Source organism: Vitis vinifera, chromosome 13, assembly GCF_030704535.1.
Source record: "Vitis vinifera cultivar Pinot Noir 40024 chromosome 13, ASM3070453v1".
NCBI lineage: Eukaryota > Viridiplantae > Streptophyta > Magnoliopsida > Vitales > Vitaceae > Vitis > Vitis vinifera.
The window spans coordinates 5,601,938-5,617,867 of record NC_081817.1 but is presented as its reverse complement, the minus strand read 5'-3'; the positions used below and the strand labels follow the sequence as shown (position 1 = coordinate 5,617,867).

Genomic DNA, 15,930 nt, shown 5'->3' with positions numbered 1-15,930 from the left:
TTTGTTTCCAACCCTACTTTTCAAGGCATAGGAGCTTTTATGTTTCATCTGAGTCTTTCAATTCAACGCCTGCCATAAATGCAAGTCCTTCCCATAAAATGTGTGCTCTTTTTCTTTCCACCCCATTAATCAATGGATATTTGAGATTCCACACATGTATCCAATGCCATCCTTTACCATGATGACATACCATTTCTCTTCACTCTTCACTCTTCACTAGTGTCATAATACCATGTCAACTTCAACCTACACTAAGTTTATCTTTGATTCTCAAGCTATACCCTCCTCTATCACTCTTCTTTTTTTTTGGATTCTCACTTCACTCTTCACTAGTGTCATAATACCATGTCAACTTCAACCTACACTAAGTTTATCTTTGATTCTCAAGCTATACCCACCTCTATCACTCTTCTTCTTTTTTGGATTCTCACTTCACTCTTCACTAGTGTCATAATACCATGTCAACTTCAAGCCACACTAAGTTTATCTTTGATTCTCAAGCTATACCCTCCTCTATCACTCTTTTTTTTTTTTTTTTTTTAATTACAAAGTTCCTAATGAAACACTTCATAAGTAATTTTTTAAGGTGGTGTTTGTTTTTTTATTTAATTTAAATAATAGTATTAAATATTAGGTTGTTAGTTTTTGTAGTATTTTATTTCTATTAAGTATTAAAAAATAATAAAAAAATCCATATGTTATTTTTTCTATTTAAAAAAGTATATATTTTGAATTTTTTTATTTAGTAAAAAATTTATAAGAAGTCATAAAAAAGTAAAAAGAAAAAAAAATCTAAATTCTGAAAATAAATTACTTAAAAAAAAAACAAACACCACTTAAAATAGGTTTATAAAAAAAATGCTTTCCAAAAAAAATATATTATCAATTGTACCCTCGTTATCATATGATAAATTATAAAAATAAATAATACATTTTTTTTAATGATGATTAAGCCCCACAATGGGGCACTAATCGAATAATACTTATTTGAAGCATTGTATCAAAAGACAAACATTTCCAACATAATTATAATGTATTTTGATTTAATCTCTCCAAAAACAAATTTGTCCTTTGATTTTTGTGGTCCACTTGTACTAGTAAGATATATTATTCTTCTCATTTATAAATTTATTATACTCCAACCTTATCATCTTTCTTGTTGGGACATTTTATAACACTTTAAAATATAGTACAGAGAAAGAATCCTTTATGTTAGAAATTATTTAAAAAATGTATAACCGTCAAAAGAAATTTTAAAATTTTGTTTTCACAAAAATCAAACTGTACCACAAAAGCATTTTACTCTAACATCAACATATCATGCCCCTGAACCCCAAGGTCAAGGATATATCTGTCATTTCTCACACGAAAGTCTAGCCCCAACAACGTTCAACTAATAATTATCATACCACCAATTATTTCGTTTTTTTTTTTTCCTTTGTGTGTATGAATATAATAAAAGCATCATCATCATCAACAACAATAGAAAATTTCTCAAATGGTTAATCATAAATTTTTAAATCTAAAAATATAATATAGTTTATGGTTTTAAAATTTAAAAACAAAAAATAATAAATTTACATAAAATATAAGAACTCATGCGCTCTATTTGATCATTGTTTTCGAAAACAATTTTCTTGTTTTCAAAACAAAACATAAAAAAATACGTTTATAAATCAAAAACTATTTTTTATTTAAGAAGAGAAGAACATAAAATATCTTATTTTTTTGTTCTTAAGAACAAAAAAATGAAGTTTTAAGAAAGCAATTTTTACTTGGTTTTTTTTATGATTGTTTTAAAAAATAATTATACAAATATGTCGAATAATTAAAAATAAAACATGATATATATTAATTATTTTTGAAAATTGTTTTTAAAAATCATTTTTGAAATATATGTTCTAAGTCTTGAAGGGCAAGTCACCCCTGCAAATCAACTTTCCAAAAATTGAAATTTGACATTAACAAAATTGGATGGCAGTATGAGGCGAGAGGCAATGCTTTTTAAAAATATGGATACCTAACAATGTTGCAAATTTGCAGGCACCCAAAAAATCCACCAAACTTTCGACTGGGGCAAAAGACAGGATAAGGTTTTTCCTGTGCTATGAGGTGAGCTCGGCGGTGCCCAACTTGTGGGACACATCCCTAATTGAACGCTGCCTTTAGTTTGAGAGTAAAATCGTATGTCGAGCTCAGTTTCATCCCTTCCGTCCCTCCCTAAAAGTTTCATTTACTTACAACCCTCTAATATTAGAGCTAAACGTCATATGTTCAATCCCAAATTTAGACTAAACCCTAGTCAAAAGAAGTAAAACAAATCCCAAGCATTGCATACATTGGTGATTCCATGACAATACTAAACAATCCGTGTATATAACATATGTTTTTGAAAGAAAAAAAAATTAAGGTATGAAAGATGTATCTATCAAACTTCCGATGAAACGAAAGTACAAAAAAAAAGATTAAGATACAAATTAACACGACTATAAGTATAAAATAATGGTATAAAACAATAAGATCAATCGTACATGTGACACGATTTAATTGATTATACTTTTCGATTAGTACCTCTTACCCACGCAATATTGTATGCTTATGATCAAAAGAAAAAAGAAACACTCCCAGCATGAATTAAACAAGGCAATAGGGTCCTTGTATTCATGAATTAGACAAGGCAATAGAGTCCTTGTATTCCAAGCAATGGGTGGAGACCATTCTACATATTTCTGTTTTAGTATAGAATCGCAGGGTCGCCCACCTACATCTCACTCAATCAAATGGTCCTTTGCCTCTGCAACTAATTATTCTAATGACGTCTTAATAATATGAAAAGGGTACTATTTTGGTCTGCTGTGGAGGGCCTAACTTTATCGTGGAATCTACTTTATTCCCTTTTGGACCATTAGACTATTAGACTCTTCATCCCCCATTCAAACAAGGACCCTTAATATTCTTTTAATATTACATAGATTATGATGTTTGGTGAATTGAGAGGTGGGCAACTTTAAAACCTAACGAAGTTCGTGATAAAGATGATGATGATGATGATAATGATAATGATAACAACTCTTGCCCTTTGTTGATTGATTCCCATCCGTGCACTTGTTTTTGGATTAAAATATTCATAGATAATGATCATTGGTACTAAATCAATGAACCTCAAAAAGGGAGAGGGGATAAGAAAACAGGAGGAAGCTGTGCACCACCACCACCACCACCCACGTATATGTCATATGATATAGTTTTATCATTTATGTGAATTCATAAGAGAAATATAATGGAACCTGACATGACCTAAATCCAAACAACCTGACCTCACAGATGATCAAGTGGGGGTTTCTTTCCTATTGCTTGTCGTGGCTGCAAACTAGATGTTTGCTTTGCAGTTAGGAATTCTCTTGGGAGGAATCAAAGGTAAACCCCAAAAAACAAAAAATGAAAACAGACACATCAAGCTCTTTCACTTTCAGAAGGTGATGGGGATGTCCACCTTTGATGGGTTCTTTTTGACATGATGCAACAAGACAGTAGAGGGCTCCTAGTCCTAGCAGTGGAATACCACACAGTGCTAACATGAGAGGCTAGTAGGGTTTGGATATAACTAGAATACCAAGTCTCTTTGTGAAAAAGAAATAGTGTTATGTTGTTTATAAGCAGTGAGTATTTTTATATGGAAAAGAAGTGATAGACACTAGAAGGGGTACAAGGAGCTTTTATAAAGTGTTAAAGAGAAACATTGTGAAAGTGAAACCATGTATTCAACCTAACAGTGTCCTGAACCTAATTATTGAAGTCTCCTTCCAAAGGAAAAAATAGGAAATGTTAGTCCTATTAGGTTTCTAGAAAGAATTCCTACAGGAAACTAATGTAGAGCGACAGAGAACCCACCTAACTTGATCAGGGTCATATGATAAGTATAGGGCAGATGCCGCAGATCCAAATAAATATGCTATTTCCTAATGAAACTTCTGGAAGAGAGAAAGAATGAGGAAAAGATGGATAAAGCAAGAAAATCTGACTTGCTACTCAACCCTTAGTATAAATGACTTTTGAGGATGAAAATTTGAAGCTGTAACTTCAGGTTCACCATAAACAAGCTTGCTTCAGGATTTAGGAATGTTTATCGGATTAAACAACCTAAAGTTGGAGCTTAAGTTCCTGTTTGATTACAAAGTGAGGTTTAGGTGTGGGTTGGGCTTTAAAAGTAGAAAACAATTGAGGTAGGTACTACAGTTTAACTACAATAAGACTAATTGAAAAGGTTATCAAAGAAAATATATTAAGTAATCTCTAGGGAATTCTTCTCTATCAAAGTGTGAACTAATTGGACATTTTAGATTTAGTTACACCCAGATATGCTAATTCACCTTTTAGTTGTGCTTAAGAAAAAGGACGTGTTTGGGTAAACCTAGACAACCAAAGTTGGACTGGCAGTGTTATGTGAGGCTTGATAGTCTATCCTGAATGGAGACCTGATCCTACCTGTGCTGGACTAAGTAACTCCTTCCCCCTCGCATTTGTCTCAAAAATACCATACTTTATATATGAATCCAAATTCAGACATAAAACACTTTAACCAAATAAGCATAAGAGAAGGGAGTTCTGGTTATGCTAAGCACACAGGATGGGCTTGTGGGTTATCTAATATACTGAAATACAAACAAAAATATCAACCCATATGCAGCTTTCCTAAAAATCTCAGCGCCTTACCCCATTAACCAAACTGATCCTGATTTCTGCATGATTGGGATCTAAGTTCAAACTTCAACCACTAATATTTTCTTTTTCCCTTTAGTAATCACTTTTTTTTTTCGTTTTTTAATTTTTCCAAAACACCATTCGGCACAATTTTCATGCAAAATTAGCCAGAAGCTTTCACTTATTCATCCAACATGATGAGAAGAGTATGTCACGTCCAAAACCACAGACCCTTGGAATCCTGAGCATGACTGTTATTTCACAGATCAAGTCTCACCTAAAAGACAGAAATGACCCAAATAAACTACTATGGGCTTGCTAATGGAAAACTGCCTCCACGGAAAAGATAGCTCAGATCAACTAATGATCCTCAAACATCAAGCTAGACCAAACTGCAAAACTTGAAACTGATCTCACTAATACCTTAAGTTCCAATTACAACTGAATCGAATACATAAATGCCAAACATAATAAAACCTAAGCTCAATACAAATATTCATGGTGAAAAAGCGACATGTACAATTTTCAAGGTACATCTGTAACAATCAATCCAACTGAACACTCCTTATTTGTTTGGTCCTTGCCTGAAATGTGGCAAGCATTGGGGATGAGTTCAACTGCTCAGTAATGAACAAATATTGTAGTGTAGCAGACATAATCAGAAGTTAAACAACATGCATCCAAATAGCGAGTGCAAAACATAGTTTCAAACATAGCTACCTCCAATTTCAAAGGTTCGGATATTTCAAATACTTAACATTCAAATGCATATAAAATCAGCAGTCATAAGTCCAAAATTATATTGAATGATCCAAACACAGAATGTGAATTCCTACAAACTTTATGACTAACCATTAGAGCAAATATTGATTCTGAAGATCATGAGAATATTAGAGCAGACTCCAAAAATCATGGTCAACTGCTGCATTAATACTTGATCTTATTTTGTATTTATGCGTTGTATGGATTGTCATTTTTGTATTATTTACTTTCCCTTAGGTTGTATTTTCTATTTTCAGATTAGAGCAACTTTTATGTCAATGAAACACGATCAATGAATACAATTAAGCTTCTTTTCAAAACCTTCTATCTAAAATTCGTTATGGTATCACAGCCTAATGCTCAAATGAGCTCCCATGGAAGATAATGGATTTACCTCAAACTCTCCCAAATCATCCGAAGTTTCTACCCTTTCAACACTTCAGTTGAAAACTGTGTCTCCCAAAAACCCTTCTCACATTTCTCTTAACATGGCAGGCCAATCCCCATTGAAACTCACTCCCTCAAATTATATTTCATAGAGGGTGCAGTTCAACTCTTTCTTGATTGGTTACAATCTCATGGGCTATCTCAATACCTCTACCTCTTGTCCTTCCGCTATTTTTAAAACAGATGGAAAAGAAACACTAAATCCTGACCGTGTTTCGAGGATAAGGGCAGGATCCGCTCTAAATCAATGTAATAGTTGCTTCTCTTTCCAAGAAAGTTAGTCTTATGTGGCATCAGCCAAGACTTTGCAAGATGCCTGGACCAGGCTTGCCAACATGTATTTCAAACTGTCCTGCAGCAAAATTATGAGAGTCAAAGAGAGAATTGATGCTGCACAAGCATCAAACAGCATCTTGGACTATATGCAGCATGCCAAAACTGCTGCTAACGAACTTGGTCTTATTGTTGAATCCATGGATGAAGATGATTTAATTATTGTCATGGTAAATATTCATGATGGTGAGTTTAAAGATATATATGTCTAAAATTCTTTACTAACATCTTAACAACTAGCTAGGATCAAAAGGGCAGCTCACCAGGCTCCAGTGATTGATCCTGTGGGCTGAGATCTAGATTAACACACATCCAATATAGGTTTAAGGTTCAACAACTTATCCCTAGTCAACTAGGGCAAAATGTTCTAATAGTCTAATGTGATCTGAAGATCTTTAGTGTAACAACCACATGTATCAAAGTCTCAAATAAAGACACAATATCTTCCAAAGAAAAATCAATAAATAAATGAAGTTTCAGAACAATTCAGAATGTAGCCATAATGAATGAAAGCTCACCTGCTCATTCCTCTTGCTTTATCAAGGGTCTTTAATTCATATGTGATATTTCGAAAATACTTCTGCTATAATTTGGAGTTAATCAAACACAACATATTATAAGTATCTTAACTGATTTTGATTTGTGCAAGATTCTTAAAAAAAATTAAAAAAGGCAAGAACCCTCTATTAATGTCTATATTAAGCCTCTATTGATTTTCTCCATATTCCTTAAAATTGTCTCAATTGAGCCTAAGGTCAACCAACCCAAAACCCTTAAAAGAGTTTTCTTAGATCCTTTTTCACTAATTTCTAAGCCTTAAATAAATTTCAAACATGGATTTAAACCCATGCTGACTAACCTGGATCTAGATCTAAACCCAATATTTAATTTGCATTAGTTTACATCCTCCTATAGGATTTTAATGAGCCTTTGTGTTTCCTACTTAATCACAAAACTCTTAGTATCTCTCATTTAACCTTTAATTGCTGTTAGATTCTAGCTTAGGAAAGTCCAAAAGAGTCCTTTTTTAGTTAATTAAAAATCTTTAATTAAGGTGTCGCTTGGATGACATGCACTTTTGCTGATGTTGGGATTAGTGTTTATTGTAAAATGACATGTATAGGTTGTACAACAAAATTACAAATCATATTAAATCCCAGTGAAAGAAGTAAAGGTCACAGCTATTTATTCACCTTCTATTGAGAAATTTATCGTTTTATATAGTCACTTGTACAATTTTATTTTTATTTTTTGATAACCAAGGAACCTTCCATGGCCAAACTAGTCACTTGCTTGTACATTGAGCAATACAACATTTGAAATATGATCTCTAGCTTTTGAGAGATTATAACAAGAAAAGGAAAATAAATTGAAATTTCAAATCTCACTCTTACAAGTACAAAAACTTCTCATAACACTAGAATTTAGCATTGATATGAAGTCCAGAAGATTGGCAGGGTATGATGGAGAACATGCTACAAACTGCTTGTACCTTTTAAATGTGAGTGCCAGCCAGCTCAGGATCCCGGAACTCCAAGGGTTCTTGTAAAGCTGGATTGATGGGAAACAGCTCACATTGTGCATACTGTGCCATCAACTGATCCACAAGCACCAGGGCTACTGCAGCTTCCACCATTGGTACCGCTGTAATGTCAGCCCCATCAAACAAAATTTAATCACTTCTTGCAGGATTTTATTTTTCAGAAAAATTAGGGTAGTGACCAAGGAGAAACAGAATAAGAACGTGTACAGGTCAGCTGCATATAATTTTATTTTAGTTTATTTTTATAACCGAGGAACTTTCCACGGCCAAGCCCTTAGGACTCTCCATGGGGACCCAAATCTCGGGGTGTTGACCACCCTACAATAACCAGCACCAGGTAAATTAAGGATATCATCAGTGACATAATTTGAACCCAGGACCATGTACCACTTATTGGGACCACACTTCCCAATGTTCATCCTGACCAACTGGGCTACCTTGGCAGGTGTCAGCTGAATATAATTTAATTCTAGCAATTACTAACCACACTAAACCGGATTACAGTTTCTCAGGCAATCTGGCAAATACCACCATAAATTACTGAACACACACACACAGAAGTCCCAGATTACCATAATGTGGCAGGTTGTGATTGGTAATTACCCGAATTATGAAAGGACAAGATGAAACATGGATAAAAAATAAAGGGCATCATTAACAAGTGAAAACTAATCAAACACAGAGGAAGGCTCAGTTAATGGATAAGAATCATCATTTAGAAACAAACCTCGTGGAACAACACATGGATCATGGCGGCCACGAGCTATTAGCTCTGTCTCTTGTTTATCTCTAGTAACAGTGTGCTGTTTCTTCTGCATGAACATTGCAGTAACATATATGATTCCTATATAATTAAGAAGAAAAAAACATAGCCAGGACAATCTATATACGCAAAATAAAAGTAAAACCCAAAATTTTTTAACTTCTGTACTAAAAACTTGTGTTAACCTAGGAGGCAACACAAGTCTTTGGTTCTTATGACACACAAATGGCAGGAGTGTATGAAAAAGTTTACAATACAAATTTATAAGAATCTCACCCAGGAGAGTATTAAGTCCACTATATGAGGAGTCATTAAACTTCTGTACAAAAGGCTCATGTGTTTACCAGAAGTAGCAGAAGCTTTCGGTATTTATGACATAATATGCCGGAGTGTGTGCACAAGGTTCATATCTAAATTCCTAGAGATTACCAACACTAGCATGCAAGATTAAGTCATAATAAGACATGCCCTATAAGGGACAGTAAGGTCTCCCAAACAACCCCCAGAGCAAGTCTAAATCTCATGCAATCTGGGAGGCAGGTATTCATCTCTCAGCCCTTTCGGATTAGTTATCTACACAACACATTACCAGTACATCAATGATTAGACCACAATCTCTATATGAATTGGCTGAGCTCCATTACAACCAAAGGATGCTGATTATTCTCATGAATGCATGTGTTTGTTGTCTTGTGCATGAGAGAGAGAGAGAGAGAGCTTGCTTACTCCAATTGTAGATGTTGGCTTGAAACCTATTCTTATGTTTATGATTTCCCCGTTTGATATTCCGCCCTGTTTGTCAGCAGAAACGATCTCAAGGACTGAAGATGCTTAAAAAATGGTGCATAACAAATCTAATCCCAAACACATACAAATGCTTAAAGTACATAACAAGTACCTGTATCCCACCAGAGCGATTAGTTCTTGTCCTGATTCGTCCATGTGCATCCGTGAAGAACTCATCATTATGTTCACTCCCAGTCATAAATGTACCTGCAGGAACTTCCAATGATAAATAGTTGGAAATAACAAAGAAATAATATCAAGGAAGAATGACAACATAAGATGCATATAATTGCAATTCAAATAATCAATCTAGTTATCCACCCCAAATTTAAAATTTTGGAGGAAAATATAACCAAAAAGCACCAAAAGTTTCTCTACCTGCAAAACCACTGCCAAATTCAAAGCCCTTTGTTGCAGGTAATGACAAAGCAGCTTTAGCCAACTCAGCTTCAAGTTTATCAAAGACTGGTGATCCAAGGCCCTGCAATCCAATAATCATTTGAAGAATGTTTTTGCAAATCACAATTCACAACCAAGTATTTTCTTAATTTTGTGGTACTTAAGAAACTGTCTTCTATAATTTTCAACATCTTTGTGTGTGTGTGTGTGTGTGTGTGAGAGAGAGAGAGAGAGAGAGAGAGTTCTCACACGTGGGATATTCCTCACAATGCAAGTTACAACACCTCCAACAGAATCTCCCCTCACACGAACGGCATCAATTGCAGCAATCATCTTCTCTGCATATTCAGGATCTGGGCACCTCACAATATTACTCTCTATCTGGCAATGTTCCATAGAGAGAGAACATTAATGGGAATTCTACAATTCATCATAAGAATATAACAAAAAGGACTAAAAAAGAAAAAGAAAAAGAAAAAAGAAAGAAAGAAAGAAAGAACATAAAGCAAGGAATTGGCACAACAGAGAAAGTAAAACAAAGATTTTGGATGAGTACCAGGATTGAAAGCAGTACATGACAGAAATAAGTTAAGGATAATCGTGAATAAACCTGGAAATCCAGGAATTATGCACAAAATATTACAAGGTCACATACATAGTGTTATTAAAAATAGTGTACTTCTGGTCTCTTCCAGAATCCAGATAATTTAATGACAATGGATACCAACTATGATAAAATGGTCAATTTTGCAAATACTCATGTGGACCAAACCAGGAAAAAATATGTGATACATGTAATACTTAAAGAAGTAATAAATCATAATTTTTTTATTTTTTATTTTTATCAAATTATGCATCTACACATCCCAGTTTAATAGTAGTCCAAAATCATTTTGGACATATTTGGTACAACCCAAATTTCTAAAATGACACTAACCTTCATTAAGATTGGTCTTTCACTTCTCCAGTATCTAAATGTAATCAACACATTTTGAGATGATAAAGTACCAAATGTTCACAACATGCCTTCATTGCATGAAAATTCAAAGGCATATGTATTAGGACCTAAGATTTTTTCAGGAAACTTACGTTATTCCTATTATTTTCAAAGACTTTGAGAGAGGTTTCTATCTTTTTGACAAGTAAGGTATTATCAGATAAGCACCAAAAGGTGGGTGCAATCCATGCACACAGGATCCATTTAAGCAGGAAGCCTTAACCAGATGTGTACCCAAAGAGGCCATTCCCATCCTTGCCAGGGCAGATGCCCACCTTCTTTCGTTTCTAAAAATATTGGAAGAGGTTCCCATAATTTGGCCATCATATAGCACACTATTAGAAACCTTAAAAGCAAGGTCATTAAGCATACCTGATCGAGTGCCAGAGTTTCGTGGTCAACCAAATCCTCAGGAAGTACAACCTTGTGCACTTGAGAGACATAAGCAAGAACCTGCAGATGTTATAAAATTAAGGCAAAGACAGAAACACACAAATAAGATCCACCAGCACTTTTCTGGATGCATTGTTTCTAAAAAGTAATAGCAGCTACTATAGGCAAACATTGGCCAAAGAGGTTTCTAGAAGCAAACAATTCATCACTAAAAATTAGGGCAAAAAGAAGGAAGATGAGATGTCCTTCAAGCCAAATAAGAAGAGGAAATTACAAATTAATATCAAGGAACACCAAAATCCAAATCCCCTCGGCAAACAACTTCAAAAAATGAAGCCTTCTCACTCAGCCAACTAATCTACAATTCAGGGCTGAACAAGGTTTCCAATATAACAAGCAACTCATCTCCCTGAAGAAATCCATAATTTTGTAATCATTCTATCACCAAACACCCATCTTCCTTGAGACAAGCAAGAGAGAATAACCACCAAACCTCATTCTATTCACAGGCTATTAATCTGTTTAATTCAAATCCCTTTTTTGGTCTGATGTATTTTACATTTCATAAGAATTAAAAAAATGCAATAAATAAATCCATTTGCATAATTACTGAATCAACCAATAGGAAATTAATTAAACAGGCCATAGGTTACAAATCTAAACAAACATAAACACCAAATGGACAACGGTATCCATATTAAGACACAAAAATATGCACATCACACTCTTAATATTATTCTACAGAAAAAACTAGATGCATCAAAACATAAGAACTCTATACCCATATAAGAGTTTAAAACAACTAGAAGAATAAAGAAAATAAACACCCCAGTCAGTCATGGACATACCTCAGTTCCAGAAAAATTTTTGAGTATTTTTTTAGCAACAGCTCCAGCTGCAACTCTCCCAATGGTTTCTCTCGCTGAAGATCTACCACCACCCTACATTTTCATCCAAATTGTGGAACAACCATAAAACTACAAACTACATGAAGTCAAATTCTCATTTTGTTTTTTTCCAGTTCCCATAATGTCATTACAATGTGAGCCCAAAATACATTACCTGCACCGACCTCACACCATACTTGAAGTCATAAGTAGCATCTGCATGTGAAGGCCTATACGCTTTGGACATTTCTGTATAATCCTGAAAATTCCAATAAAAAAATTGTTGGGATCTTCTAAACATTACATAACTGAAGAGACAAATGGTTACAAACTAAATTCAAAGCCCAAGGAAACAAGAGTGTGAAGTGAAGGAGTTTGCTCACAATTATTCAACATGCATGGTGATCAATTTCTAATGTTCTATATTAAAATGAATTCCTGTGGTAACAATTGGACATACTAATCAATATATGTACCAGTTCAACCTATATATCACATTCTCTCTTGATTTAACTTATTTGGCATCCTAAACAAGAGTGCCCTTGAGGCCTAGCTCAAGTGGTAAAGGATTGGGAAGGGTTTGTGGGAGGTTCTAAGTTCAAGTACTTAAAAAAACAAAAAAAACCAAGAAAAGAAAAGCAAATAAAAAAGGGAAGCCAAAACAAAACTAATCAAGGGCATATTGGGACATCCCAAGGAAGTGGAATGCTTCTATTGTGCCTTCCGGTCACAAATTCATCTTTGAATAGAACCATGACAATGGAATGCTTCCATTTCATCTTCGCTCACAAATTTCATCCCTGGGAATGGAATCATTTCAGAAAATGAACCCAACACCACTAATGATAGTATTAACTAAAATGATATCATTTCAATTAACCAAGATTGATTCTCTATATTCCTCCATGTCTAATGAATATAGACTGAAATTCTGCATGAAACAAAATGCAATCGCTCTAGACGCTTGCAAAAACCCAATGGATTGATTCCATTTAAGCATCCAAATGCAGAGTAGAAATTGGCAACCTAATAGGTCAAGTATTTGGAGTCCTATCTGGTGAGTGCACAGTGCATGAACACAGCCATAATATACGATTGACCAATCTTGATCATTCAAAAGTAGTTCCTTTTTTTTTTTTTTCTCAGTTAAATTTTCCACTTTCGAACCCAATATCATAAGCTTCACAAATGGATACTCACATTTCCTCTCTGATCAGTATTAGGTACATTTACCATTATTGGTGATCCAGTAGTCATTCCTGCACATGATATATCATGCATCCATTCATTCCAAGTAAGACAAAAACATAACTTTTTAGGTGAGAAGGCCATAAAAGCAAATTCTAAATGATAAAAGCAGACATCTAACCTTCAGCAACTCCAGAATATATTCGGCAAGTATCAGTCTCTTTCCTTGGTGTAGTAATTCGGCTCTGACCTGGCCTCCTAGACACAACAAAAATAAATGTAAACCCTTCAAGAAATTTGACATCAGAAGAAATCAGAATCCAGTGTTCATCAGTGAAAATTTTTGTGAACAATACTACCAGGAAATACATGTTACTCATTCAAACATGCATATACAGGAGTCTTCTTCAACTCAACAGCCAGTTTAAACATTCATTGATCAAAAACCAGACAAATTCTAACATGAAACCAAGGATAGACTTCCATCTCTAAGTCAAAGCCAAGTCCTTAAAAGTCAGTTACCTTCTATCAAGATCTATTTGCATATCAGCCTCTGTGAGGGGAAGGCGAGGAGGACATCCATCAATTATGCAACCAACACCACCTCCATGAGATTCTCCATATGTCGTAACACGGAAATATGTTCCATATGTACTCCCAGCTGCCTGTATTTCTGTTATTCAGCAAGCAAGATGTCAGAGTTGAAGTTTGAAGTTTGCAACTTCATATCAAAAGAATAGAGAAAGCATAGAAAATTTTATCCTTAAATTACAAAGTATTTCTAGGAAAAAATGTTATTCCAATTCCCATAATTTAAAACGTCTTATGGTTAAACTTGTGTTTTCTCAAAATCATAGAAACTCTTACATGGACAAATTATTAGGACAAACTTTTAGAATTTTCAATCCACCGGGCAAAAGAGATTTTGGAATCATTTCAAGTTACACATTCAATACTCTAATTATAAGTTGCAAAGATGTAAAGAAGAATTACGCTGAAGGTCCATGGCTCTACCCCATTCATGTATCTAGTAGGATATCTTCAAATATATATATATATATATATATATATATGTTCTTCCGAATTGAAACCGAATTTGCATAATTAATATCCCTTTTAATCAAATTACTAACACTCTCCTCAGTATTCCAGTCCATCACATCCAAACGGGAAACTCTTTTGCCTCATATCTAATAAACAGATTCAAGGGAATAGCTAAGACCCCTTTAGTTGGCGGGAAAATGGGAGGGACGAACCAAAATTGAATAAACCACCTATGAACCTAGCCCAAAGTTTCAATTTTCTAATAATTGAATTGAATTTGAGACACGAAATAATAATTTATTTCATTTTCCCACACTTCCTTAGCAGCCAAACGGAGCAATAATGCAAAAACAAGGAAACGCCAAAACACTTCAATCCGAAAGATCCGGACCGAGCCCTCACAAAGCAGACCCTCAAAAGCCAAAAAAGCAGCGAGAAATGAATAAAAACTAGGGCAAAATAGCAGCGGAGACAAACCGAGAGTACGACGATGCGTCGGACGGATCGCGTAGCGGACGGAGGGAAAAGAGAGCTTGCGAAGGGATCCAAAACCGGAGGCTCCATCAGTTGAGGGAGAAGTAAGGAAAGGCTTGGAAGAGAGGGAAGACGCCATTGGAAAGACAGGGGCAGGCGAAGAGAGAAAACCAGGTGGGTGCAATACTAAGGCAGCGCGGGGTGGGTGGTTGGGGCCTGGGAGTGGCTATTTATATTTATATCCAAGAAAGTAACAGTATGACCACCAAGCCCACCCTCACCTACCCTCCACGTTTCTATGCTACTGCCTTTTTTTTTTTTTTTTTTGGTGCCTTGTTTCCAGTTTTGGGTTTGAATTTCGGCCAAGTTGCAAAGCGTGGTTGTTGGCTGTGGCGGACGTAACAGCCGTCTGGTGAGGAAGTAGGTCTCCGCATCTAATTTTTTTGGTCTTGTGGATTATTACCATTTCACCATCACGTATGGCGAATTTCTCCCTTATTTATTATATGTTTATATTTAAATAAATAAAAACAATGCAAAATGCAAATACTTTTTTTTTATAACTAAAAATAACTTTTATTATGTTGCTATATCAACAAATTATTTTTAATTAAATAAAAAAATTAAATATTTTTACTTTTTCATTTAGCAAAAAAATAAGCACTACCTAACACTTTTTACATAAAAATTTTAAACCTAAAAATATCAATTTTTAATACATATTTAAATTATTTGTTATTCTCTTTCTCATTTATTTTCTACCTTTTTCTCTAATTTTTTTTCCTTAACAATAAATCCTAAAGACTATGTTTGATTCTCCCAAAATTTGAAAGTAAATGTCAAGAAAAGAAAAAAAATTAAAATTTAATAAATTATTTTTATTTGTCACTTTAAACTCATTTTAACTCAATAATATAAAAATTAAATAATTTAAAAACAGATAAGTTTCTAACTTGCTTTTCCTATATTTGTTTTTTTTAAAAATATTTTTCATATGATATTCAATACATGAAAACAAAATCATTTTTCTTAACATTTTTTTTCTTTCCACTTTATGAGAACTACACATAATTTAAAGCAAAGTATTTTTTTTCCAATCTTATTTGTTAATAAAAAAATATTTGAGATTAGTTAAAAGCTATTTCAATTTTTTTTTTAACATTTTTTTTATCTATACACTAATATTATGTTTGTACTATATGAATGTATTTTT

General features: G+C 34.1%; 1 protein-coding gene and 1 non-coding gene across 4 annotated transcripts; both read right to left on the bottom strand.

The window, feature by feature from the left end:
* Positions 1–5,084: 5,084 nt before the first annotated feature.
* LOC100241015 (chorismate synthase 1, chloroplastic) lies at positions 5,085–15,127 on the bottom strand. Of its 3 annotated transcripts, XR_787128.3 has the most exons (15): positions 14,721–15,047; positions 13,722–13,872; positions 13,381–13,457; positions 13,212–13,270; positions 12,187–12,270; positions 11,973–12,065; positions 11,104–11,184; positions 9,984–10,115; positions 9,714–9,816; positions 9,448–9,542; positions 9,276–9,341; positions 8,514–8,598; positions 7,736–7,887; positions 6,762–6,823; positions 5,085–5,285 (listed from the first exon to the last, which is right to left on the bottom strand). XR_787128.3 is itself a non-coding variant. In XM_010660109.3 (14 exons), the coding sequence occupies exons 1-13, from the start codon at positions 14,854–14,856 to the stop codon at positions 7,739–7,741; spliced, it is 1,311 nt and encodes a 436-aa protein (XP_010658411.1). In that variant the 5' UTR covers positions 14,857–15,127; the 3' UTR covers positions 5,085–5,285; positions 7,736–7,738. The 3 variants fall into 3 exon arrangements, 2 of the variants coding, with proteins under 2 accessions (XP_010658411.1, XP_002275232.1); XM_010660109.3 differs by lacking the exon at positions 6,762–6,823 and having other exon boundaries at positions 14,721–15,127; XM_002275196.4 differs by lacking the exons at positions 5,085–5,285; positions 6,762–6,823 and having other exon boundaries at positions 7,443–7,887; positions 14,721–15,119.
* On the bottom strand, positions 10,898–11,028 carry LOC132255006 (U6atac minor spliceosomal RNA). The gene has a single exon (XR_009467543.1). It is a non-coding gene; the product is annotated as a U6atac minor spliceosomal RNA (small nuclear RNA).
* Positions 15,128–15,930: the final 803 nt, after the last annotated feature.